The sequence below is a fragment of the Peromyscus californicus genome, unplaced genomic scaffold (genome assembly GCF_007827085.1).
Source record: "Peromyscus californicus insignis strain IS unplaced genomic scaffold, ASM782708v3 Scaffold_11__1_contigs__length_118956290, whole genome shotgun sequence".
NCBI lineage: Eukaryota > Metazoa > Chordata > Mammalia > Rodentia > Cricetidae > Peromyscus > Peromyscus californicus.
Window position 1 is genome coordinate 118,360,799 of NW_026294402.1, and position 23,908 is coordinate 118,384,706.

Genomic DNA, 23,908 nt, shown 5'->3' on the forward strand with positions numbered 1-23,908 from the left:
GAACCAAACTTTGGTCCTCTGTAAATGTAGCAAGCATTTAGCCAGAAAATTTTCTCTTCACCACCCACAATACATATACACCAAAGACCTTTCTAGTGCCTACTCTTGCCATTGGGAAAAAGAGAGAGAAATAAAAGACATCTCTTGTTGATGTTCCAAGTGATGTCTAAGTGTCTTCAAAGGTGTCTGCACAGATAGACCCAAAGAAATCCTTCAATTCCATGAGCTCAGCAGAGCAAAGATTGTTAGTACAGTAAGGACTCTCAGTCTAGATAACCTTGATTCATTTTATTATGATAAAAAAGAAAAAAGACAAATTCACATGATGGATGAATAACAACCATAAATATGGTGTGTTTTCAGCTACACACTACTCTGTGTGATTTATAGACATTTTAGAAAACATTATTATGTAGAGGTGAATGAAGGTGGTTGTAAGTGACGTTTGTAGGAAAGTTAAAATTACTTGTACCTTTATGGATGCATCTGACACTGAAATCCTAGGGATTGATGTGTCTGTTCAGATTCCTTATACAGTCTAGAGTTGTAGAGAGGTTAGTCCTGGCCCACTGTGAGGAACCTTAGATTCTGAGAAGGGTGACCTCCTTTGGAGTCCCAGCAAAACTCTCCCTTAGTGGCCATTAAATCCTGGTAGTATTTAGAGAGTAGCCAGGGAACACAAAAATTACATATTCACTGTGACTTTAAAGAAAAGAATTCTACTATGTCACCTTTGGTACTCCAAAAACCTCTGACACTGGTTGAAAAGCAATTGCTCTCTAGCATATTGTTTTCTTTTAAGCAAAAAACTGAAGGGCTTGCTTGGCTCCTAAGAGTTACAGTCAAGTTTCTAATGGCCGTTTACCTTAAATTCTAGGACTTTCTAGAATCAAGGAAACAATGATCTCCAGTACTGGCCTTAACCCCTGATGACAAGGAGGCTACAAGGTATGACTTTTAGATGGCAAAGGATGGAGGGCCCCCCTAAAGGATGTGGTCCCTCCCCAAGGCAGTCTTCTTTCTCTAAGCTCCCTAATCCTCCTTACAGACTCAGGAGGCCCCCAAACCAGCACTCCAGCCATGGAGCTCCCACCAGCAGGCAGCAACTGTGAAACAGAGAGTGGCTGACTTCGGTCTCTGGGAGGTCCATTCTTAGGCCACTGGGGCCGAGCCTCCCATCTTGAGGCGATTCCTGATGAAAGTCCCCAGGGCCACCAGGGGGATGCACATGGTAGATGAAGCCACCAGCAAACCGATGACAGCTAGTGCGTGTGGGGGGTAATCTTTGGTCACCAGCTGCCCCTGGGAGAAGAGACTGAGAATCAGGGGAAGGTCCCTCCTATCAAGTCCAAGAGAACTATTTACCTAAGGCTTCTATGAAGGGGAAGATGCTGAACAGTGAGAAGAGGACTGTGGTACTCCATTTACCCTGCAATTCACAGCAAGCCTTCAGAGAAACCAGGCCCATTTTCTCTATATACCATAAAGAAAGATAATTTTGACTTTTTCAAATGTATGTGAAAGATTGTATGTGAAGCTCTCCAAGAAGAATGCCATAGAAACAATCCTTCTAGTACCTTATTCTGAGGCCCTAAATGTAATGTAACCTTTAGCAGGGACTATCACTAAACATATCTAGTGTGGCACACAAGAGGAACCAGTACTTCTAGGGAAAGATCCACTGGGATGCTGTGGGTGACTCTTACTCTCTCCATGCATCATGGTTAAAAACTCACAGCCCAGTTCTGCTGTACTAGACTGAGCATCTGTGAAACATCTTGATGAAGTTCCCATGTTATCACCTGTAACCTTCCCACACCACTGTAATGGTTCTCTGTGTTCTGAAGTGACCTCATGGGCTCTGCCCTTATTCCCCATCCCCACAGAAACATCAGGTACCTGAGCAGCATCCCAGGCTTGGTACTGTAGCGTTCCTGTGAGGATATAGTCACTGAGGTAGAAGGCAAAGAGGCTGATGATGAGCAGTGGACTCACAAACGCCCACATGGCCTTCCAGTACCAGTTGAGGGTGCGGCCAGTCATGGCCTGAAGGTCACTTTCAAATCTGTTTGGACCACAAGGAGAGAGCCTAGGTTTATTCATGTTCTGGAGGGAGGGGCTCTAGTTTGCATACCCTCTGCCCTTAGGAAGATGCTGTTCTGGTTATTAATGATGTTTGAATGTGCCCCTGAACCCATCCGATCCTTTCCTGGGGGAGGTATTGAGGTGAAGGGAAATGGGCTGAAGCTGCCTGAGGGAGGATGACCAATAAAGAATGGGTCATGGGATACCTCCCTGGTGTTGGCCTTCAGAGGTCCCCAGATGTGGACCAGAGGCTAATTCCCAGAGAAGGTGGAATCAGGGTGCATGGAGGAGGGGAATGCCAGTCCTCTCAGTCCACAAGGCTAGGGTGACATTGCCTCTCTGCCTGCCCACTCTGTCCATTAGTGATGGTTCCAAGTATTCTCTACTGCCTCCTACAGATGGTCTCAGAGCAGTCACTTTGTGCTTGGAAGGGCTTGGCCTTGGCGTGGAAGAGCAGGTAGAGTGGAGCAAGAGCAAAGCTGCTAGGCTGAAACCCAAAGACCACCCTCTGTATTCTCTTATCTTGGCCATATTCTAGCTTTCTCTTTTTTTCTTTCTTGGATCTCTTGCATACACATAACAGTACTGCAGCATTCCTTTACCATGGATTTGATGGGTCAGTCCTATAGGTTACAATACTCATGTGTAAGTATGAAAGCATTTCAGCACTTAGGGACCTAAGCAACCTCTCTATTTTTTAGGAGAGAGGCTGGAGGCCAGGGCTCTGATGGAATTTGATGAGGGCTCTCAGAGCCTGAGTGGCCAGGTAACCTCAGACCAGGGCCTTGAAATCTGCTCCCTGGGCTGGGGCCAGATAAGATGCCATTGTCAGCAGTTGCAGTCTCAGCCACCTGCCTCCTCATACATGTCTGTTCTACTGAGTCCATGTATGGTTGTGCAGAGCTCTGCCTGCTACTTTCTACTGCTGACTGGGCTGGATTCTAAGCTCTCCACCATGAATGTGCAATGAGAACACCAGGACAAACGTCAGAAAGGGCTGTATGCTTCTTGTTCCTCCCCTGTTCACTTTGGAATAAAGGTAGGGGAGCGGGCTGCAGCAGAATGAGGAGCCTGTTACTGGAGGCCACTAGATGGCGACGTCTCCTGAATGAGCAAAAAGTTCCTCCTGGCCACGGTTTGGATCACCAGCAGAACTGCAAGACTCCCTTTGTTTCTCCCTCCTTCCCATCACTTGCCACCACTTTCGGGATATAACTTTGTCCCCTCTTCAGTCACTCCAGAGAGCTGAGGTTCAGGCCACTCTTTAACTTTCTTCTACTCTGAAACACCCACTTCATGGCCAGGTCCCTTTCTCCCTGAAAACTGGAGTTTTTTTAGGTGACCATTTATACCTCTTCACATTGGGTAATCCAGAAATTGGTTACCCATTCTTTAAGGACTTCAAAATGTCATAGGGAGTGGATTAGAAGAAAGGATAAAAATCCCAAGTCGGTTTGGGAATGCTACAAAGTATAATCCCTCTTTTAGGTTCCCAAGCATTTTCAAGACTCTGAGTCCTTGGGGAAAAGCCACCAATCTGATTACCTAACTTATCTACTGAACAGTTGGTCACTGGAGATGCTTCAGTATGTCATGGAACCCTGGCTCTTTAAGAGACAGCAGGGAATGCTTCTTAATGGACAGCCTGCCAGTTAGAGTGTTATGGCTGGTTTTACCTAAGCTTAAACCAGTTTAGATCATCAGAAAGAATCCAAGGAAGAGGGAGGGATGACACAGCATAGCTCTTTGACCCAGATCACATTCAAACAGCACCTGTAGTATGCCTCTGAATCTCCTTCCACGACCTCACTCAGCAGGACTGAGTGACTGGAGGGCCTTAGGTTCTCAAGGGTTCCTTGTTGCTCCTGCTGCTGCTTGACAGAAAACTGGAAAATCAAATCCTACACTAGTAGGTCTCAGCATGTAGTCCCCAGAACACCAAGGAATGTCTGAGTTCTTGTACCTCAACCCAGATCTCCTCAACCATAACCTCTTAGAGGCAGTAGTCTGGTTTTTACAAGATCCCCAAATGATATGATAATTCCCAGGCTTGAAACCTGTCTTGTTCAGTAATATTGGTCCCAGATATACATCCCATCACTTGGGAGGCCAAAAACATCCCAGTGTTGGCCAGGGTACCAAGGTAGAAATCTGACCACATTCCTAGGCTGAGTTTTCAAACTGGACTCTGGTCAGCTTTCTTGAAAAGTTCTGATGTTGGTGGAAGATTACAGAATCTAGTCATGGAGACTGAGTCCCTGCCCAGAAAGCCATGAGTATAGCAGGGTCAACAGGGAAACATGCCACGATACAAAACAGAAAACAGGAAATGGAAAGAAACTGTTGGATGCAGGCAAACTGAGGAAGCAAGAGATAGCCGAGATCTGAAGGCAAAGAACAAACTGACAATTCTGGTATCTAAAACAGGCATGCCCACCGAGGAAAGATGGTTTTCTTATGAGTGTGGCCCTGCAGCTTATCTGCCCCACGTAGAAGGCGGGGTCTGGGGTCTCCTTACCTCTTTAGCCCATATATATAGCATACAGCTATGGTCTCCACCAGCACAATGAGCAGCAGGGACAGTGTGGCTGCATAGTCGTTGAATATGTCAAACCAGTAGTTCCCAGCCTCCATGGTGAACACCATGCCAATGGCACAGCTGATGAGACACACCAGACCTGGAACACAAGATCACTGTTCATCTCTTTGAGTCTCCCTGGCTTTCATCCCACATTTGATGTCAACAAGTGCCATAGATCCCTAGATGTGCTTTGGAGGGTGGGTTCAAACCCACATGAGCTATAGGAGCTGTTCTGCAGGGGATTTCAGAGCAGGAAAAAAACAACAGTCAGGTGTTGCTCTTTGGGTGACATCATGATGGCCGAGAGTCTGGGGATGCTGAAGATCCCAACAACTTAGCCACAGAGATTATGGGAAGTAGACTAAGGACAAGGCTTAATATGGTGTGTGGGCCCAGATAAGGATTGGCTTTGGAAGAAAATACAGTTTATGTAAGTCCTATCTAATGTCACACTCTGGTCATGTATCAGACATGATTAAGCCTCCAAGGTAGCAGCCAGGAATCCCTTTTATAACAGGATGCCAAGGATTAGTGATGTCAAGTAACTGCCTATAGCACAACACGGCAGAGTCAATATTTGAACTCTGGTCTTTAACCACCAATCTCTCCAAGTTTTCTTCTGACTCCTTAGGTCTTTCCATGATGTATTTGACTTTATAGTAGCCGTGCCCTTTCCACTGCCACACCACACAGCGTCAGCCACTGAATGCCCTGAGATGCTCACTTAAGGAGAAAGGAACTATATGCACATGTAATCTGGAGCACAGAGACCCAATTTCAGAAAAGATACCAAGTGCTAAGAGGCTCTGAGGAAAGGGGAAGAGGACACATCCCACTGGATGGCCAGAACATGTGATCAGATGTAGCACTTTTTCACCTACCCTGGACATAGAACCATCAGAGGCAGAGGTTTTGAATGTCAAGCCCAGATTATCTTTTTCAATGACTTTCAGGAACAGACAAAAACTAGTAGCATTAGAAGTCAGAACAGGGTGATCTATTGGGTGTTTATTGCCTGGAGAACATGTGGAAGGAGCTCCTTCTGGTGTGGAAACAGGTCATACGCTCGCCTTAGGAAATGGACAGTTGATAACCGTTATCCTTCGATTAAAACAAAGACAGATGTAGGCTCTCAAAGACTGGAGACCTTCGAGTGTGGGCTGGGGAGTTGTCACCTTTTCTCCTTTCCTCAGAGCCTCCCAGTACTTGTTATCTTTTCTGAAATTGGGTCTCTGCAGTCCACATTACATGTGCATACAGCTCCTAGGCCAGTCTACCCAAGTGAGGCTGTAGTGAGTTCTTAGCTGGCACCTAGGGCTGAGTAGCACACTGTATCAGGAACATAGCTAGACTCCTACAGCCCTCCTGGAGTTGGCCTTAGAAGCACATGGCTCCCAAAGAAGCCCCTCCACTGATTGTCTTGCATTTCCCCATCCACCCAAGCCCTGCCTCCACTGCCTGGTGTCCTGACCTGAAATGGCCTCCTTGGGCAGGTAGCTGGAGATGACCTTGCTGTCAGTCAGAGGGGTAAGGATGGCCGCTGTGTTTCCAAGCATGCTTCCTATACCCAGCATCAGCAGCATGAAGAAGTAGAGCACTGACCACAGCTGGGACACTTCCATGTTTTTAATGGCCTCAGTATAGACAATGAAGGCCAGGCCTGTGCCCTGGACAGCCTGAGAGTAATTAAAAGACACCAGTTACACATCTGAGTCAAAGGGAACAAGAGGTAGAATGCCATAGTTTGAATGTGAAATGTCCTCCATAGGTTCATGTGTTTGAACAGTATGTCCCCAGCTGTTGTGCCTTTGGAGGTGTGTATAACTTTAGGAGTTGAACTCTCACTGGAGAAAGTAGGTCATTGGGTGAGTGTCTTGAGATTTTATAGTCTGCCCTAACTTCCTGTCTGTTTTTTGCTTCCTGGTCCATCAATAGTTAAGAGTCTCAGCCTCATGATCCTATTGTCATGAACTCTACAATCATTCTCCACCATGATAGATTGCACTCTCTCACTCTGGGAAGCAAAATAAGCACCCCACACCCTGTTAGTTTCTTCTTGTTACATATTTGGTTACAGCAACAAACATTTTGTATTGACTAATACAAAAATATAAGTAAGCTCAATGGCATAACACAATGGGAACAATCAGCCTTAGGAACAGATAAGGATATGATGACACTTGTGGAAAATTCTAAATGAATATTAAATAATACAAAGCAACAATTTCACTATTATTATTATCAGGAGCCATCAATTCTAAACAATGTCAGTGTTGAAATACTCCCTACTGGGGTGGTCTGATCTTACTTCCCTGCCCATGGCTACCACTGAAAGCACCACATCATAAACAATTGGAATAAATAACTTTGAAAAAATAGTGTTTTCAATAATAAACATAACTATTGGTTTAAAAGGTCACTGTAATATGAATATTAGATTAACTATTGATGAAGAGAGAATTAGTGGACAGGGAGGTATGTCTCAGGGTAAATTCTATTCAATTGAATGTAGTTTGACCTAAAGATGCACTTAAATTGGACTAATGGTGTCTTTGTACATAGTGAATTGTAACCTAACTTGAAGTGTAACAGACTTCAATCTTTATAACAAGTGCTGAATCTCAGACAATCATTTCAGCTCAGCTTCTGCAAACCAGACAGCCAACTGCTTAAAACAAGGATCAAATAAGACAAATATAAGTTTTACCCAACTAAGCAGTCTGTATACTTCACTTCCATTTTCCTTTTTTAAATTTTATTTTATGTATGTTGGTGTTTTGCGTACATGTATGTCCACATGTGTGTGTCATATCCTCTGGAACTGGAGTTACAAACAATTGTGAACTGCCACGTGGACAGCACTGACATGGAATTGAATTCAGGTCCTTTGGAAGAGCAGCTAGTGCTCTAAATTGCTGAGCCATCTCTCCAGCCCCCTCATTTCCATTTTTTATATATTATTTTCTTTTTTTTTATATATACAGCCTGTACATGTGAGTGTAGAACGTTCTGAACTTCTTTTTGCCCAGTATGCTTTCCAACTACAGAATCAAGCCAATTAAGATCTATAAAAGTGACTTGCTATTAGATTCTGTCTTACTTTTCTATTGTTGTGACAAAATGCCATGACCAAGGCAACATAAAAGAAGGTGTTTAATTTGGGGCTCCTGGTTGCAGAGGGTTGGAGTCCATGACCATCATGAGGGGAGCATGGCATCAGGCAGACAGGCATGGTATTAGAGCATGAGAGCTTACATCCCTTTCTGCAAGTATGAGGCAGAGGGAGATAACTGGGATTGGCCTAGGCTTTTGAAACCTCAAAGTCCATCACCAGTGCTGTGGATATCGTTCTGTATAAATAAAACACTGATTGGCCAGTGGCCAGGCAGGAAGTATAGGTGGGACAAGGAGAGAGGAGAATTCTGGGAAGTGGAAGGCTGAGTCAGAGAGACACTGCCAGCTTCCGCCATGACAAGCAGCATGTGAAGATGCCGGTAAGCCACGAGTCACGTGGCAAGGTATAGATTTATAGAAATGGATTAATTCAAGATATAAGAACAGTTAGCAAGAAGCCTGCCACAGCCATACAGTTTGTAAGCAATATAAGTCTCTGTGTTTACTTGGTTGGGTCTGAGCAGCTGTGGGACTGGTGGGTGGCAGAGATTTGTCCTGACTGTGGGCCAGGAAGGAAAACTCTAGCTACACATCAGTGACATACCTCCTCCGATGAGGCCACACCTCTTAATCCTTCCCAAACAGCTCCACCAACTGGGGACCAATTATTCAAACATATGAGCTTATGGGGGCCATTCTCATTCAAACCACCACATTCTACTCCTATGATAGGCTTGTGGCCATATCATAATGTGAAACGACTTTAGTCCAATTCTAAAAGTTTCCATAGTCTTTCATAGTCTGAACATTGTTTTAAAGTCCAAAATCAAAAGTCTCTTCAGAGACTCAAGGCAACTTCTTAATTAAAACTCCTTGTAAAATCAAAAAGCAAATTGCATACTTTCAATATACAATGGCACAGAATATACATTACCTCCCTACCAAAATGGAGGAATGAGAATATAGTGAGAAAATACTGGACCAAGGCAAGACAGAAATCCAGCAGGGTAAACTTCAAATCCTATCGCTCTATATCTGCTGTCAACAGGCTTAGATGGCTCTTCCCTTCCATGTTTTTCTCTCTTGGTTTGGTTCCACTCTTTTTGGCAGGTATCTCCTGTGATTCTGGCATCTCCAACATCTTGGGGTCTCCAAATTCAGATTTCATTTTTATAACTACATGTATGGCTTCTCTGGGCTTCCATACAGGGATTTTCCTGCCATACACCTGGCCTCAGAGACTTTTCTTAACTGCAGAGGAAGATTCCACAACTCCTTTACTCCTGTATCCTTCAGGACTCTAAAGCCAGAACCACCTGGCCAATGCTGCCATATTCAGTCATTTGAGTTGGAGCCCGTTCTCCTTCTTGAATTATATTTGTGTAACATTTTTCCCTGTTGTAGCTTTTAGTAGCAGAAAATTCCTTAGGAATTTCCTTTTTACAAGTTGTAGGATTAGCTGGGTGAGGTCTGTCCTGAGGATATCACTCCCTTTATTCCATTTCACATCAGGCCTATCCTTATTTCTTTTAGTACAGATATTACATTTCTTCGTGCTTTTTTCTCCTCAAACTGTAAATTTTATATTTCTTTTTGCCCTGTTTATTATTTTTCATTGTAGCCCCACATAAAAATGATTACTAATAACCATGCAAAAGAGTTAATATCAGGGGGCTGGAGAGATGGCTCAGAGGTTAAGAGCACTGACTGCTCTTCCAGAGGTCCTGAGTTCAATTCCCAGCACCCACATGGTGGCTCACAACCATCTATAATGAGATCTGGTGCCCCTCTTCTGTGTACATAATTAGTAAATAAATCTTTTTAAAAAAAGAGTTAATATCAGGCTGTTTTGAAATCTCCTCTGCCAATAAAATTAGTCCAAATGTTTCAATTTAGCCTCAGGCAGATTTTTAGAATAAGGGCAGAATGCATCCACATTCTTTGCCAAAGTATCAGAAGAATGGTTTCTAATACTGTCAGCAATATTGTTTCCTTCTGAAACTTCTTGAGCTGAGCATCCATAATCCACATTGCTCTCAGCACTGCTGTCCTCCATGCTCCTATTAGGATGGTCCATTCGGCCCCACTTACAGTATTCAACAACTTTCCTAATCCATTGTCCCAAAGTCTTCCATATTCCTTGAAAAAACAGCATGGTCAGGCTTGTCACAGCAATAGCTCACTCCTTAGTACCAACTTTTGTCTTACTTTTCTGTTGTCATGACAAAAACACTATGACCAAGGCAACTTATAAAAAACAAAGTGCTTAATTTGGGGCTCCTGGTTACAGAGGGTTGGAGTCCATGACCATCATGGGGGAAGCACAGCAGCAGGCAGGCAGGCAGTAGGCAGGCAGGTATGATGTTGGAGCAGCAGCTAAGACCTTGCATCCCTATCCTCAAGTAGGAAGCAGAGAGAGCTAACTGGGAATGACCTGGACTTTTGAAACCTCAAAGCCCACCTCTAGTGACACACCTTCTTCAACAAGGCCACACCTCTTAATCCTTCCCAAACAGTTCTACCAACTGAGGACCAAGTATTCAAACATATGAGCTTATGGGGAACATTCTCATTAAACCACCACAGATTCCCTTTTAATAACATAGAAAGAAGTAGAAAGAAAACTAGCCAACCAGTCATACAAATAAAATGATGATATGGAGATTGTAATATGTAAACACAAAGTTATGGAAAAGGAGGGAAAAGAGTAACATAGATCTAAATGCAGATCTTCAAGGAGAAAAGACAGAAACAGAAGCAACAGTTAAGAAATAATATATATGAACTTGCCAAAACTGAAAAGAAATCATGTATTCATAAATCCAGCAGGTTAATATTATTTAGGCTCAGGCCTGGATTAGACAATAAAAACACATCCATACTAAATTCACCGAAGTTAACAAAAACAAAGGGACATATTTAGTGAAGTTAGAGAAAGGACTATTCACTTACAAAAATAAAAGATGGGCAGACAAGACAGTTCAGCCAGGAAAGATACTTGCAGTGCAGGCCTGAACTTACATTCAACTTCTGGACCCATGTAAAGGTAGAAGGAGAGAACTGACTTCACAAAGTTTTCCTCTGAACTCCACACAAGTGTTTCAGCATCCATCCATACACAAACACACATACTAGTAATTAATTTAAAATAAAATAATAAAAGAAAAATTCAGCAGCAACAACTGAAACCAGAATTATAAGGCAAATATTATTAAAATATTGAGAGAAAAATCACTGTTAACCTACAAAACTCTACTCTGGGGACAAGTTCTTTAACAAATGGGGCCAGGGGATGTAGAAGTGGCTCAGTGGTTAAGTGCACTCACTGGCTGCTCTTCCAAAGGACCTGGGTTCAATTCCCAGTACCAACAGTGGCTTACACATGTTTGTAACTCTGGTTCCAGAGATCTGACACCCTTTTCTGACTTCTATGGGCACTGGGCATGCACATGGTGCATGTACATACATGTAGACAAAATATACATAAAATAAAATAATTTTTAAAAAGACTATGATAATATATTGCTGGGTAGGGGTGACACATGCCTTTAATCCCAGCATGGCTTGGGAGGCAAAGGCAGATATCTGAGTTTGAGGACAGCCTGGTCTACAGAGTGAGTTCCAGGAGAGCCAGGGATACACAGAGAAACCCTGTCTTGAAAAACAAACAAACAATAAGGAAGGAAGGAAGGAAGGAAGGAAGGAAGGAAGGAAGGAAGGAAGAAAGAAAGAAAGAAAGAAAGGAAGAAAGAAAGAAAGAGAGAGAGAGAGAGAGAAGTGGGACAAATACAGGTGTTTATATAGAAGCAAAATCTAACAAAGTTTATTGTTCTTAATACTTGCTCTGCCAGGCATGGTGGCACACACCTTTAATCCCATCACTCCAGAGGCAGAGGCCAGCTTGGTCTGCAAAGCAAGTTCCAGGACAGTCAGGGCTGTTACACAGAGAAATCCTGTCTTGAGCCACCACCCCCCCCCCCCCCCCCCGCAAAAAAAGAAATCAAATGAACTTGCCTTATAAGACAATATTTTTTTTTAAAGATTTATTTAGTTATACGTACGTGGACATATACATGTGTGTTTGTGTGCCCACAAGGCCAGAAGAAAACACTGGATTCTCTGGAGGTGACTTTGAACTACTTGACAATGTGAGTGCTGGGAACTAGATTGAAATCTGCTAGAAGAACACCAAGCTTTTCTAACTGCCAAACTATCTCTTCAGCCTACAGGAAGGTATTTTAAAGTTAACTCTTCTCTCCCAAAGACAGTTGGAATGCAAGAAAGAGCACTGAACAAATAAAATCCTGTGTGTGTGTGAGGGGGAGGCGCTAAGGACTGAACTCAGGGCTTTGTGCATCCTAAGTATTCAGTATTTGGCAAGTTATGGGTTTAAAAGGCCTGAACTGCGTGACAATCATATTCAAAACAGAAGAGAGGAACCAGATCTGGCCTACACCTGTAATCCCAACACTCAGGAGGCAGAAGTGGGAAGATCAGGATTTTAATATCATTCCTCTGTTTTAAAAAAAGCAAAAACAGGAAAATTAGAGAAAGTGTTCTAAAATTCTTACATTGTTTGAAAGGGAAGTAAAGATGTTCTCTAAGATTAAGCTGTGTTGTTAAACATTAATGAGAGATTTCAGGAAGAAGACATAAAAGTCCAAATTTCAAACAGTAGAGAATAGGGTAGAAAGGAAAGAAAATAAGAAACAGAGAATGGAAGGAACAGGGGAAAGTCAGTCTAAAAAATCGGTTATTATAACATTCTTGGACATAGAGCCAATCTCAAAAATAAGTGAGGAAAAACTAAGTGCCAGAACCAAAAGAAGGGAACTGAATGTCAAAGCTTAGAACAGGTGTCACAGATGTCCAAGTGAGATCTAGATCTTGAAGCCTGGGTGTTAGGGTCTTGGTGTCTGAGCTGTGCAGGGATGGAGGGTCAGGACATAGACCCTGTAGGCAGGGAGCTGGGTTGAACAACTGTGCTGACTAGTTGTATGTCAACTTGGTACAAGCTAGGGTTATCTGAAAGGAGGAGACCTCAATTGAGAAAATGCCTCCATAAGCTGCATGGCATTTTCTCAACTAGTGACAGGGGAGAAGGGGATGCAGCCCATTGTGGGTGGTACCGTCCCTGGCCTGGTGGTCCTGAGTTCTACAAGAAAGCAGGCTGAATACATCATGGGGAGTAAACCAGTAAGCAGTACCCCTCCATGACCTCTGCATCAACTCCTGCCTCCACAATTCTACCTTGTTTGAGTTCCTGACTTCCTTCAGTGATGAGCAGCAATATGGAAGTGTAAGCCAAATAAACTCTTTCCTCCCTACTTGCTTTGGGTTGTGGTATTTCATCATAGCAATTATAGCTCTAACTAAAACAACAAACAACGGGAAGAAAGTGTTGTGTCCTCTCCCTGGGCTGACTTAGAATGATGCACCCAGAAAACAAAATACCCAAACCAGCCAACTATTCCACAACTTCACTGATAAGCCAATGTCATGGAACCTTTTCTCTAGAAGTAGTCAGCAAAAGTCTTTATAGCAAATCTAAGAACTGGTCAGTGTGTTCATTTAACACTGAATTTCACCATGCTCAAAGTACAGGAAAACAATTGTGCTTGAGACTCCAGTAAAAACAATAATGGTGAAACAACAATAAAAAGGACTGAAATACAAATATTGAAAAGAAATGTGCAAAATTGTGTCTGCAGGTAATAGACAGTTTATACAGAAAACAGAAGCAGTCATGGCAGCCTGTGGATCAGATATAAGCTCTCAGGCACTGCTCCAGCACCCTGACTACCCACCTGTTGCCATGCTTCCTGCCATGATGATCATGGACTCACTCTTGAAACTGTAAGCAAACCTTCGATTAAATGCTTTATTTGGTAAGTTGCTTTGGTCATAGTGTCTCTTTATAGCAACAGAAAATTAACTAAAACATCTTCTATTCCATGAGCATAGAATATCTTTCCTTTCCTGGTGCCATCCTGAACTTCTTTCATAAGCATTTCACATTTTTATTGTAAATATCTCTCATTTTCTTAATTCTATTTACTTAGAGCTCAAACAACTTAATAGCAAAGAGCCCAATTTAAAAATGGACAAATAAATGGCCTATATAGACATTTCTTTAAAAAGACACAAGGAGGCTGCAGAGATTGCTCAGTGGTTAAGAGTGCCTGTTACTCTTGCAGAGGACCTGGGTTCAGTTCCCAGCACCCACACAGCAATTCATAACCACTGGCAACAGCCCTCTTCTTACCTCTGTGAGTACCTGACACACATGTAGTATACATGCAAGCAAAATACTCATACATGTAAAATAAAGTAAATACATCTAAAACATTTTTAAACAGACACAAATAGTCAGCAAATATATTAACAAGAAGTCAGCATTATTAATCTTCAAGAAAATTCAAATAAAAATCACAATTAGATATTATTGCAAAGGAAATGAAAAAAGTCATTGTGTCAAGGATATAGCAGCACTCTCATCTTTACTGCAATAAAAAATTCAGGATATGAAAACAACCATGGAAGAATGAATATAGAGAATGCGTGTATATATCCACAAAAGAATGCTATTTAACCATAAAAAGAATGAAATCTTGTCATGTGTCAGTAGAGAGAAGTGTAGGCATCATGTTAAACAAAACAAATCAGACACAGACAAATACTACATTTTTGCATTCATTTGTAGAAATTGATAAATGAATTTCAAAGAAGATAGGGAAAGTGGCAGAGAGTGAAGACAGAGGTTTGACAAGAGTCACCAAAACACAAGAATTAGAAGCAGAAATTATTGCTGCTGTGCCCAGCACTGTAGACAACTCTAATCTACAAAAATCCATGATACTTAAAAATAACTAGAAGAGTCAAAAAATCATTAATGTCTGAGGAGACAGAAATGTTAACAGCATTGATCTGGTTGCTGTGTGTTTCATACTTGTATCAAATCATAAGGCCCATCATAAGTATAGATGAATACTATGTTGATAAATATATATTAAAAACAATGTATCATGGGCAAAAAAAATGTAAGGATTTTGTCTACAATGAGGAGGGAAAACTTGATATTAATTTCAGACCTTTAATTGTGTCCTTAAAAAGTTTCTTTGTTCTATATAAAAAAAATCCACATATTAAATGACAAAAGGTTTGCAGTGTTCATTTGAGAAATGGAAATATTGGCGTTTGTGTGCTGGATAGTTTTATGGCAACTTGACACAAGCTAGAGTTATCTGAAAGGAGGGAACCTCAGTCAAGAAATGCTTCCATAAGATCTGCCTGTAGGGCATTTTCTTGATTAATGCTCTTTGGGGGAGGATCCAGCCCATTATGGGTGGTGCCATCACTGGGCTGTTGGTGCTGGGCTCTATATAAAAGCAGGTTGAACAAGCCATAAACAGCACACCTCCTTGGTCTCTGCATCAGCTCCTGCCTCCAGGTTTTTACCGTTTCAATTCCTGTCCTGATTTCAGTGATGAATAGCAATATAAAAGTGTAAGCCAAATAAACCCTTTCCTGCCCAAATTGCTTTGGTGATGATGTTTCATCTTAGCAACAGTAACCCTAACTAAGACAGTATGCTAACTTATACTCTGCCTTTCCCATGTTTTTAAAACTTCAAAAGAGATGAGGAAAAGGAGGGAAAACTCAGACGCTAGGGGAGCTTTCCAATGAAAAGGATTCCTAGTAGCAGCTGGAAGAGCAGGAGTCCAGTCTCTCATACCACTGTTGCAGGGAAAACAATCCAGTTTCCTGTCTTCATGGACTGTGTGAAGGCTCTTGCAGGTCATTATGAACTGTGTGGAGAGAGGCAGTCCCCACCCTTTCCAGGCCTCTTACCGTGTTCAACTCTGATTCCAAGCTGCAGTTTCTAATGTGCGGGAACACTTCACTGTACTTGCTTGGGTAGGTAGATGCCAGGTAGTCCTTCATCTCCTCCAGGTTACTGGCTGTCAGAAAGCCATCTTCAAGGTCAAAAGAATTGGTCAGCAGCAGAATCACCCTGCAGAGCAGACCGCCATCTTGACCTTCATGATTAAGGGGCCACTGGCTCTAAAACCTGGGAGGAATGTGGGTATAGGGCAGCCTTTTCCCTCCTGCCCAGTGAGGGAAGTTGATAGGAAGAGCAACTCTGGATGCCTGTGCAGAAGCCTCAAATCTGAGCAGAGATGAGGACAGAGACTACCTCGCAAAAGATAAGTGGCCTCTGATGAGACCGGGTGGGATGCTGGAAGTATTCAGTACTTCATAACCAAATTAATACCCATCGGTGGTAACAGCATTTGAATGTGGCTAATGCCATTGAGGAACTAAATTTATAAATAAATTTAGAATCACTTAAATATATTTAAATAGATTTACCTATTTTTAGACAGGGTCTCACTATGCATCCTTGGCTGTCCTGGAATTTGTTGTGTAGACCAGGCTACTCTCAAACTTAGAGATCCACTTGCTTCTGCCTCCAGAATGGTGAGATTAAAGGCATGCACCACTACATTTGGCAAAAAATTCTTAAACTTAATTTTATATCACTGTGCAAATTAAATTATTTGAATGTACACTGACTTCCATTAGTTTCAGTCCTAGTTTAGAGATAGCTACTTGTGTAAGTGACTGCCCTACTGGACATCTTAGCATCTGAAAGATGGTCCTCTGTTTTGAAGGAAGCCAAAGACAGTAAACTGTAGTCTCTGAGACTTAGCTAGAGAGATCTTGGTTACCCTTGAGATGGGGAATGGGACCAAAGACATTGGCATTTTTTGCTGAAAGCCCCTTTCTGCTAAGTGCAATGACCACTTTAAACTGCCTTAACTTTTTGGACTGTCAGTTTCTAGTGCCGGTAAAAGGCAGCAATTATGTAGTTGAGAGAAGATGCAGACTGCAACACTGGAGTCTTTAGTCTACCCCTTGACTTCTGGGAACCCAGTCCTTCCCAATCACCCTTCCAGCTCAGAGCTTTGGAGCCTTGCCTTCCCACTTGAGTCCCAAGGTTCTGAGGGACAACTTAGACTCACTTGTTTAAGCAGTTTTCATAGTTGAAGGTGGCCTTGAAGCCATAGATGGAGAAGGTCACAATGCTGGCAAATATGGAGGTGGAGCTGTTGATGATGGACACAATGATGGCATGCTTCTGGCAGTTGTTGGAGGGTTCATTGTAGCTGGCAAAAGCAATCAGGCTGCCAAACCCCAAGCCCAGTGAGAAGAAGATCTGCGTGGCTGCATTGATCCAGGCCTTGGGGTTGGCTAGCTGTTCCATCTAAAAGGCCAGTAGGGACAGGGCTGAAGAATCCTGGGCTCTAATCCCAAACTCTCCCTCCCAGATGATGGAGGCACAGAGATGGAGAAGAAATTACTTCTAATATACAGGAAGTCAGGGTGGCTTGGGGCTGGAGTCCAGGTCCCTGTCCCAGACTGTCTCCAGTGTATTCCCTGGCAGGTAAACTACTTAGCAATCTTCTTCTCATACCCTCTATGGCACCCTACCTATGGAGAGTGCAACTGAATATTGTCTAGTCTAATAGTTCAAAACCCATGGAACCTCTGAATCACCAGCCAGGCACTGCATTGGTCTTAATGCACAGAAATTTAGATGATGTGACCTGGATGTGGAGTCAAGTCTGATGTGACCCTAGTACTGATACTTAAGGTTTTGCAACAAGGGTGTATATTTTGAAAGTTGCTACAGTCATCTGAGTCCAGCCACAAGGTTTGTTAAGCAAAGAATGTGCCTTACTCGAAATGCAATAGCATTCCCACTGAAGAACACTGGCTAGGGTGACTGGAAAGGAAAAGTTAAAGAGAGGATCATGGCAACCTAGAAGGAAAGGGTCTAGGGAAATATGGGGATAGATAGGGGAGATGACTGCAGTGGTGCCCATGGTCCCTAGCACAGTGGAGTGTCTGGACAGGGCTTTGGGTTAGAACTGGAGCAGGAAGAGCAGAAAGAAGGCACAGGCATTAGTCATCGGGGCAGTGAGGGCAGCAGGAGGGGATGGGCAGAGGATTTAACTTCCAGAATGTACAGGGCTTGGGATGACCTGTCTGAGGAGGAAGTTTGGGCCCCCCAGCTATCCATTGCCTTTGGCCCAGTCTTGGGCTCATATCAGCCCTGCTGATTACAGATCTTACCCCTTCTCTTTCCTCCCAGGCATCCCAGAAAGGGACAGTCCCCTTCCCTTGCAGCCCATACCTTGGGTGTGAACATGTACATCAGGCCATTGGTGGCTCCATGGAGTGTAAGGCCACGGACCAGGTAGATAATAAGTACACAGTAAGGCATTGATGCGGTGAAGTAGACCACCTGTGGGCATCCAGGAACAGAATAAGACTGCTGGAGAGGTAGGGATGGAAGGGCAGACAACCATCCCCACAAGGATGCATCCACAGCTGCTGACACCTGCAGGTGGCACTGATCCTGAGTAGGACACAGGGTCTGAGTGTGGTTTGGAGAAAGGCAGTATGGGACATTGCTACCCATATCTGTTGCTACCATGAAATTTCTGCTTTCTACACTCCTCCAGCCCCTCTGTCTCTAAATAGGGCTGGAGGAGCCCACAAAACATGTGAGTCTCTCTGTTCAATATTTGAGCCAAATTTGACTCTGAGCTTTCTGGGGTTCCAAGAAAAGCAGGAAGACCAATCACTTACAAGATCCATATTGTCTCTAAAAGGGAAATTAATTCAATGACTGGGGGAAGAGCCGGTTTTCCAGGATGGGATCTGAGAGAAGCCTGGCTAGGCATGCCCGTGGGTAGAAAGCAATGTATGAAACAAAGTTCCTACAATAAATGCAATAGATATTGCTGGTGGGATTTTGTATATTCTTCATTAAAAAGTCACTATTTGGTTAAGCCAATCTTCTTTCCCTATTGATATGCATCATAATTTAAGGATGTGTTCTTGGTTGCTTTGGCAGGGGCATCCCAGACTTGGGGTCATCCTGACTTTTGAAAACCCTCAAAGTATAAGGACTTTCAGGTGCATGTCTGCTTAGCCTGGGTGGGAAATTTTGGGTAAATCACTTTCTATGTACTCATAGATTCATGGATAAAGCAAAAAAAATATTGGCAAGGTTGTTTTTGTTTTGTCAATCTTCTTTTAGGTTGGATCCATTTCTAAGAAACACAGCTAGAGATCCATGTCTTGATATGTTTGAATTATGCTCAATCTTCCATTTCATTGTTGGCATGGCAACATATTTCATGAATTTCTAAGAAGGTCAGAGGGAGACTAAGCAGAATGTGGGCTATGTGTTTACCATGGCATTTTATACATTTAGGGAACTAATAAACATACCCAAGTATCTAATATATCCTGACTTTTGAAAACCCTCAAAGTATAAGGACTTTCAGGTGCATGTCTGCTTAGCCTGGGTGGGAAATTTTGGGTAAATCACTTTCTATGTACTCATAGATTCATGGATAAAGCAAAAAAAATATTGGCAAGGTTGTTTTTGTTTTGTCAATCTTCTTTTAGGTTGGATCCATTTCTAAGAAACACAGCTAGAGATCCATGTCTTGATATGTTTGAATTATGCTCAATCTTCCATTTAGAGATAGAGATGGATAGGGTCCTTCGGTCAGTGATGTGAAAGAAATTCAGGGATATAATGAAGGGCTGATTCAGGTCCATAACACTGGGCACTTAGAGGACACTCACGGAAAGCCCTGAATTTCCTTCCCCCACCCAGTAGACTATGTTTTTTACAGGGTTTCTGGAGTCTCCACAAAAATGACTCCTTCCTTTCCCTTGTGGGAAGGATGGCTGGACATGTGATGTAGCTTAACCTATCATAAGTAATAACTTCTCATCAATAAGTAAAAATTCAGAGGAGAATAAGAGAGATTTCAACAGAAAAGGAAAAGGCAGCATCTTTCCCTATATATGGAACTGCCGGGGCATTTCTGTCAGGGAGGGGGTCATAGCATCCGCAGAGAAAATAGATGGTGAGGATTGATATGGTATCATGTCCAGGCTCTACTTAATTTCACAATTGTAAGAGGCCTGGAGAGGAAAGGACTGCTTTAATATTCAAGAGTACAGACATCACCTTTAGATCTTTTGGATCATGCTTGGTCTAGGTTGGGACAGAGGAGATGCTGCAAGTTCTGAGCTCAGTTGAGAAAGCACCCTGATTCTTCTGCTCAACTGTGAGGCAAAGTGCTCTGGGACTAAGGTGCTGGCCACTATGGGGATTTAGAAACCAATGTAAAATGTCATACAAAGCACAGCACTGGGGTTGTCATGCAATATCTTGATGACATAAGTTGTTCTAAGCTTGATACCTCATGGGAAAAAAATGTCAGTGCTGGGGAAGGGAGCTCAGGTGATCAGGAGAGTGAGATTCTCAGAAGAAAAATGGGAAGTGACTAAGTCACAAAAGACATGAAGAAAACATTCATGGGGCATGTCACCAATAGGATGGGAAGTCCTTGGAGTAAATCTGGGCTCTGTCCTGACTCTGCTGTCCCTACCTGTGATCTTGGGAAGATCACTTTACCTATCTAAGTCTTTTGGGAGTGTCATCATGTATCTACTCTGAGGGGCTGTTACAAGAATAAGACATTGTGGGCATGTGGTCAACTATGGATTTGCTTTGCAGAGCAGTTGAGTATGGAGCATTCACTCCAGCTTGAAACAGGTGCAGGTGATGGAAATACAGCAGCTATTTCAGCCCTAGGAGGAATGGAAACCTGGGGATCCAACAGGAAGAAAGGATTTAGGCAGATAAAAGGCCTAATCCAGGTATTGTGGCACATCTGTGGTCTGCAATCCTAACACTCAGAAGGCTGAATCAGGAGGATCACTATGAGTTTGAGGTCAGGTTGGGCTGTATAGTGAGTTTCAGGCTAGCCTGATCTACATAAGGAGAAACTTTCAAAGTAAAAGTCAAAACAAAAACTAAAACCCCAAACCGCACAACAACAAAACAAAACAAAAAACAAACCAGAGAAGAATCCAACAGTTCTGGGTCTCATTGAGTCCTTAAAAGCACTTTGAAATGGTACCCCAAGTCCAGCCACATAATAAAGTCACTGGAAGCTGGCTCATCTGTTCATGTTGAGGTCCCTCCCCAGAATAATAGCTCTGGCATTTGAGGGGGAAGGGCTGAATTGTCAGATGTTTAAAGATCTCCATGAAATGCCCTGGTATAGCTGAGTTTGGGAGCTGGCTGGGGCATCTCATTTCAGATTCAGTGTTACAACTTCAACCCTTCTGTCAGCCTTCACTGTCAGCTAGTAGAGGAACATGCCAATAACACCATCCATGCCTTCTGATCCAAGAAGCCTCTACTTCTGGACTGCAAGAGACAGCCCCTGGCACTGATCAAGGTTGGGCTGAGGTGCCACTCATCCATCCACCCAGATGCATCACCATCACATTCCCCAGCCCACCTTGCCAGTTGATTCGGTGCCTCTCAGGATGCACAGATAGACCATCAGCCAGGCCAGGGTGAGACACAGTGCTGGCTCCCACTGCACTCCTCCATTCTCCTGGATGGATGGTGAAATGTTGAGTGTTTTCCTGTACCAGAAGTACTGTGTTGATGAAGCCTTCTCACACTCCTCATCATAGCCTGTGCGGTTACCATTCAGTGGGCAAATAGACCACGGCAGGGGATCCTTTGGAATGAAGTGAGAATCAACAGAAAGGTAAGGGGAAGGTCAAGGTCTGGGTAGGATAATAGGAAGTGGCTTTGACAGGAGGCTTTATTTATACCTTGTCCTGTACATATGGGCTAGCGTGGCTTGCTTTAAGCAACAGAGTACAGTGGAGCAGAGGCTTCCTGGCCTAGACTTTCCAGATCCTTGTAGCTACCTTTTGTCCCTATTCAAAACCAGTTGTAGGGCTAGAGAAATAGCTCACTAATTAAGAGTCCTGGTTGTTTTTCCAGAGAAACCAGGTTAGAGTCCCAGTACCCATGTGATGGCTCACAACCATCTGTAACCCTAGTCCTGGGGGATTTGACACCCTCTCCAGGCCTCTGCAGGCACCAGACATGCATGTGGTACACAGACATGCAGACAAAACACCCATACACGTAACATAAATAAGATAAAATTTAAAAACAATCAAAAAATCAAGCAGTGAAGGTACTTGAATTAGAATCTTGGAATGGTGAGTCTATTTGGATGGAGAGGCCATAGGAGGGAGACATTGGCGCCTGGTGAAAACCAGCAGTAGGTTCCAGCCAAGAAGCAGAAACCCTCATAAACTCAGTTGCCTCGCCTAGTCCATTCTCTGGTCTCTCTGCTGAGGCCACTCTAACTCACTCTGTTTCACATATTTGGCTGAAAACCTGAGGATACCTTGGCTGTACCCAGGATCTCTGGGATCTTTTGCTCAAGATGACCTGGACCTCAGGTTTTTTTTTTTTTTTTTATGTTCCTGTCAATGTACATGCTGCATGAAGTAGCTCTAGGGCATGTAAGAACAGGTTCAATAGAACAATTGAGAAATTTTCAGTTCTCTTCTCTCTTCATCTGCATCAGAAGGTAAAGATAGGGTCCCTACATTTGCTTGGCTAAAGAAGGATGCCCCACCCCCACCCCATGAAGTAGAGTCCTGTAGAGTAGCTTGTAGCTTGTGGGATTGGGCAAAAGCTCTCATGTGGTGTGTATGACCGTGTGAGTGTAGATTTATATGTTCCAGGGACATGCCTGGCCCATAGAAGTGTAAGTGAAGATCTGCTGTGTCATTATCCTGTGACTTTGGAAGAGGATTTAGTGCAGGGGTAAGGGGAAGTCCAACAACCTGTGAAGTATGAAATGCATGGATATTAAAGCAGTACTTCCTAGATCCTTTGCTCTTTCCATCTGGAAAGAGGCTGAGATGGAGGCATTGGGAATAGAGTCTCTGAGAGTGAAAGGCTAAAGATGGAGGAAATAGAACATGAGTGGTGGAGAGGAAGATTCCTTATCTTTGTACAAAGACCATCTCTCAGTGTGGAATAGTGGGTCTTCTATTTTCCACAATGCCTAGACCTTTCCAGAATATCAGTAACAAGAATTTGGATAATGCATTGTTTAAAATGTTTGTCATTGAAAATAGCCCCTACAGTGTTAAAGAGTATCATTGCTCCTTTTAGGTGAACTTTTGGGATCTTCAGGATCAGCCTAGAATCAGGAAGATGGAAGGACAAATGACAATGGCAAGGGGAGGAGGTAGAAACATGACAGGAGGAGAAATAACCATTTCAGACTTGCTGGAATGGTGAAGTTATCCCCATAAGTCCTTGCCACAGATTTTCTCCTGAGTTTGTCATAAAATGGTTTGTGATATTTTCAGGATACTCTCTGTAGATATTCCAATGAGTGCTGTGGAACTGCTCCTCAGAAATGTGCACACACATAGAGTTGCATAGCATAGCTCACATTGTGACGAGTAGTGGATTCTGATGTCTCTGCTTGGTTTGAGATGTGTGGCATACCTCACCCTCTCCCCTCATTTAGAGGGTTCCTACAGGCTGGTGTTCTCATCCTCCACCAACTCCCCACTTGGTGAATGGCTCTGCATCTTCTACCCTTTTTGCTTCTGCTCTGGATAGAGGTTGGCTCACCTGGAAGGAGTGGAAGAAATACCAGAAGCCCCAGGCATTGATGACATTGTAGTACATGGCAAGGAAGAAGGAGACCACCACACTAGCAACACCTGTGAACAAGCAGAGGGCCATGCTAAAGATCAGATGTATGTGATTTAACCAGTGGCACTGGAATGACAGAACTATGGTGACATCCCAAAACAGGAACACTTTTCCTTCAGGTTTTCGATAGACCTGATACAACTACAACCTCTTCCTAAGGGTTATTACCCCTAACTGCTGATCATCTGAGATGGGAGACTAATGACAGTTTTTTGACATCTGAGTGTCAAGTCCTGGGCTCAGTACTCTATGTGCCATTAGTTCTCACAACAGTATTGTCCTTCTTTCAAAAAGTAAACTGAAGCTCAGAGCTTGCCCAAAACTACCCAGGAGAGCTATGGAGAAGTGCCAACCACATGCCTGACATGATGCTTGCTCCTTTTGGACGACGAGTCACTGGAGTATGAGATGTGAATCAGACAGATAACCCCTACCTCCAGCCTGGTCTGACCTATGAGGGTCCCACAGTAGCA

General features: G+C 43.2%; 1 protein-coding gene across 4 annotated transcripts in view; it reads right to left on the reverse strand.

Annotated features, from left to right (window-relative positions):
- Positions 1 to 273: 273 nt before the first annotated feature.
- LOC128102190 (sodium- and chloride-dependent transporter XTRP3A) overlaps positions 274 to 23,908 on the reverse strand; it is a 72,968-nt gene continuing 49,333 nt past the window's right edge. For 3 of the 4 annotated variants that reach the window (XM_052725770.1, XM_052725757.1, XM_052725778.1), the window contains exons 3-11: positions 23,352 to 23,443; positions 21,187 to 21,414; positions 17,982 to 18,092; positions 16,807 to 17,048; positions 15,632 to 15,794; positions 6,138 to 6,342; positions 4,604 to 4,763; positions 1,900 to 2,065; positions 274 to 1,302 (exon numbers count right to left, since the gene is read on the reverse strand). In XM_052725770.1, coding sequence (XP_052581730.1) covers positions 1,153 to 1,302; positions 1,900 to 2,065; positions 4,604 to 4,763; positions 6,138 to 6,342; positions 15,632 to 15,794; positions 16,807 to 17,048; positions 17,982 to 18,092; positions 21,187 to 21,414; positions 23,352 to 23,443 — 1,517 coding nt within the window. In that variant the 3' untranslated portion in view covers positions 274 to 1,152. The remainder of the gene's footprint in view (positions 1,303 to 1,899; positions 2,066 to 4,603; positions 4,764 to 6,137; positions 6,343 to 15,631; positions 15,795 to 16,806; positions 17,049 to 17,981; positions 18,093 to 21,186; positions 21,415 to 23,351; positions 23,444 to 23,908) is intronic. The other variant, XM_052725763.1, reaches the window with a different exon arrangement.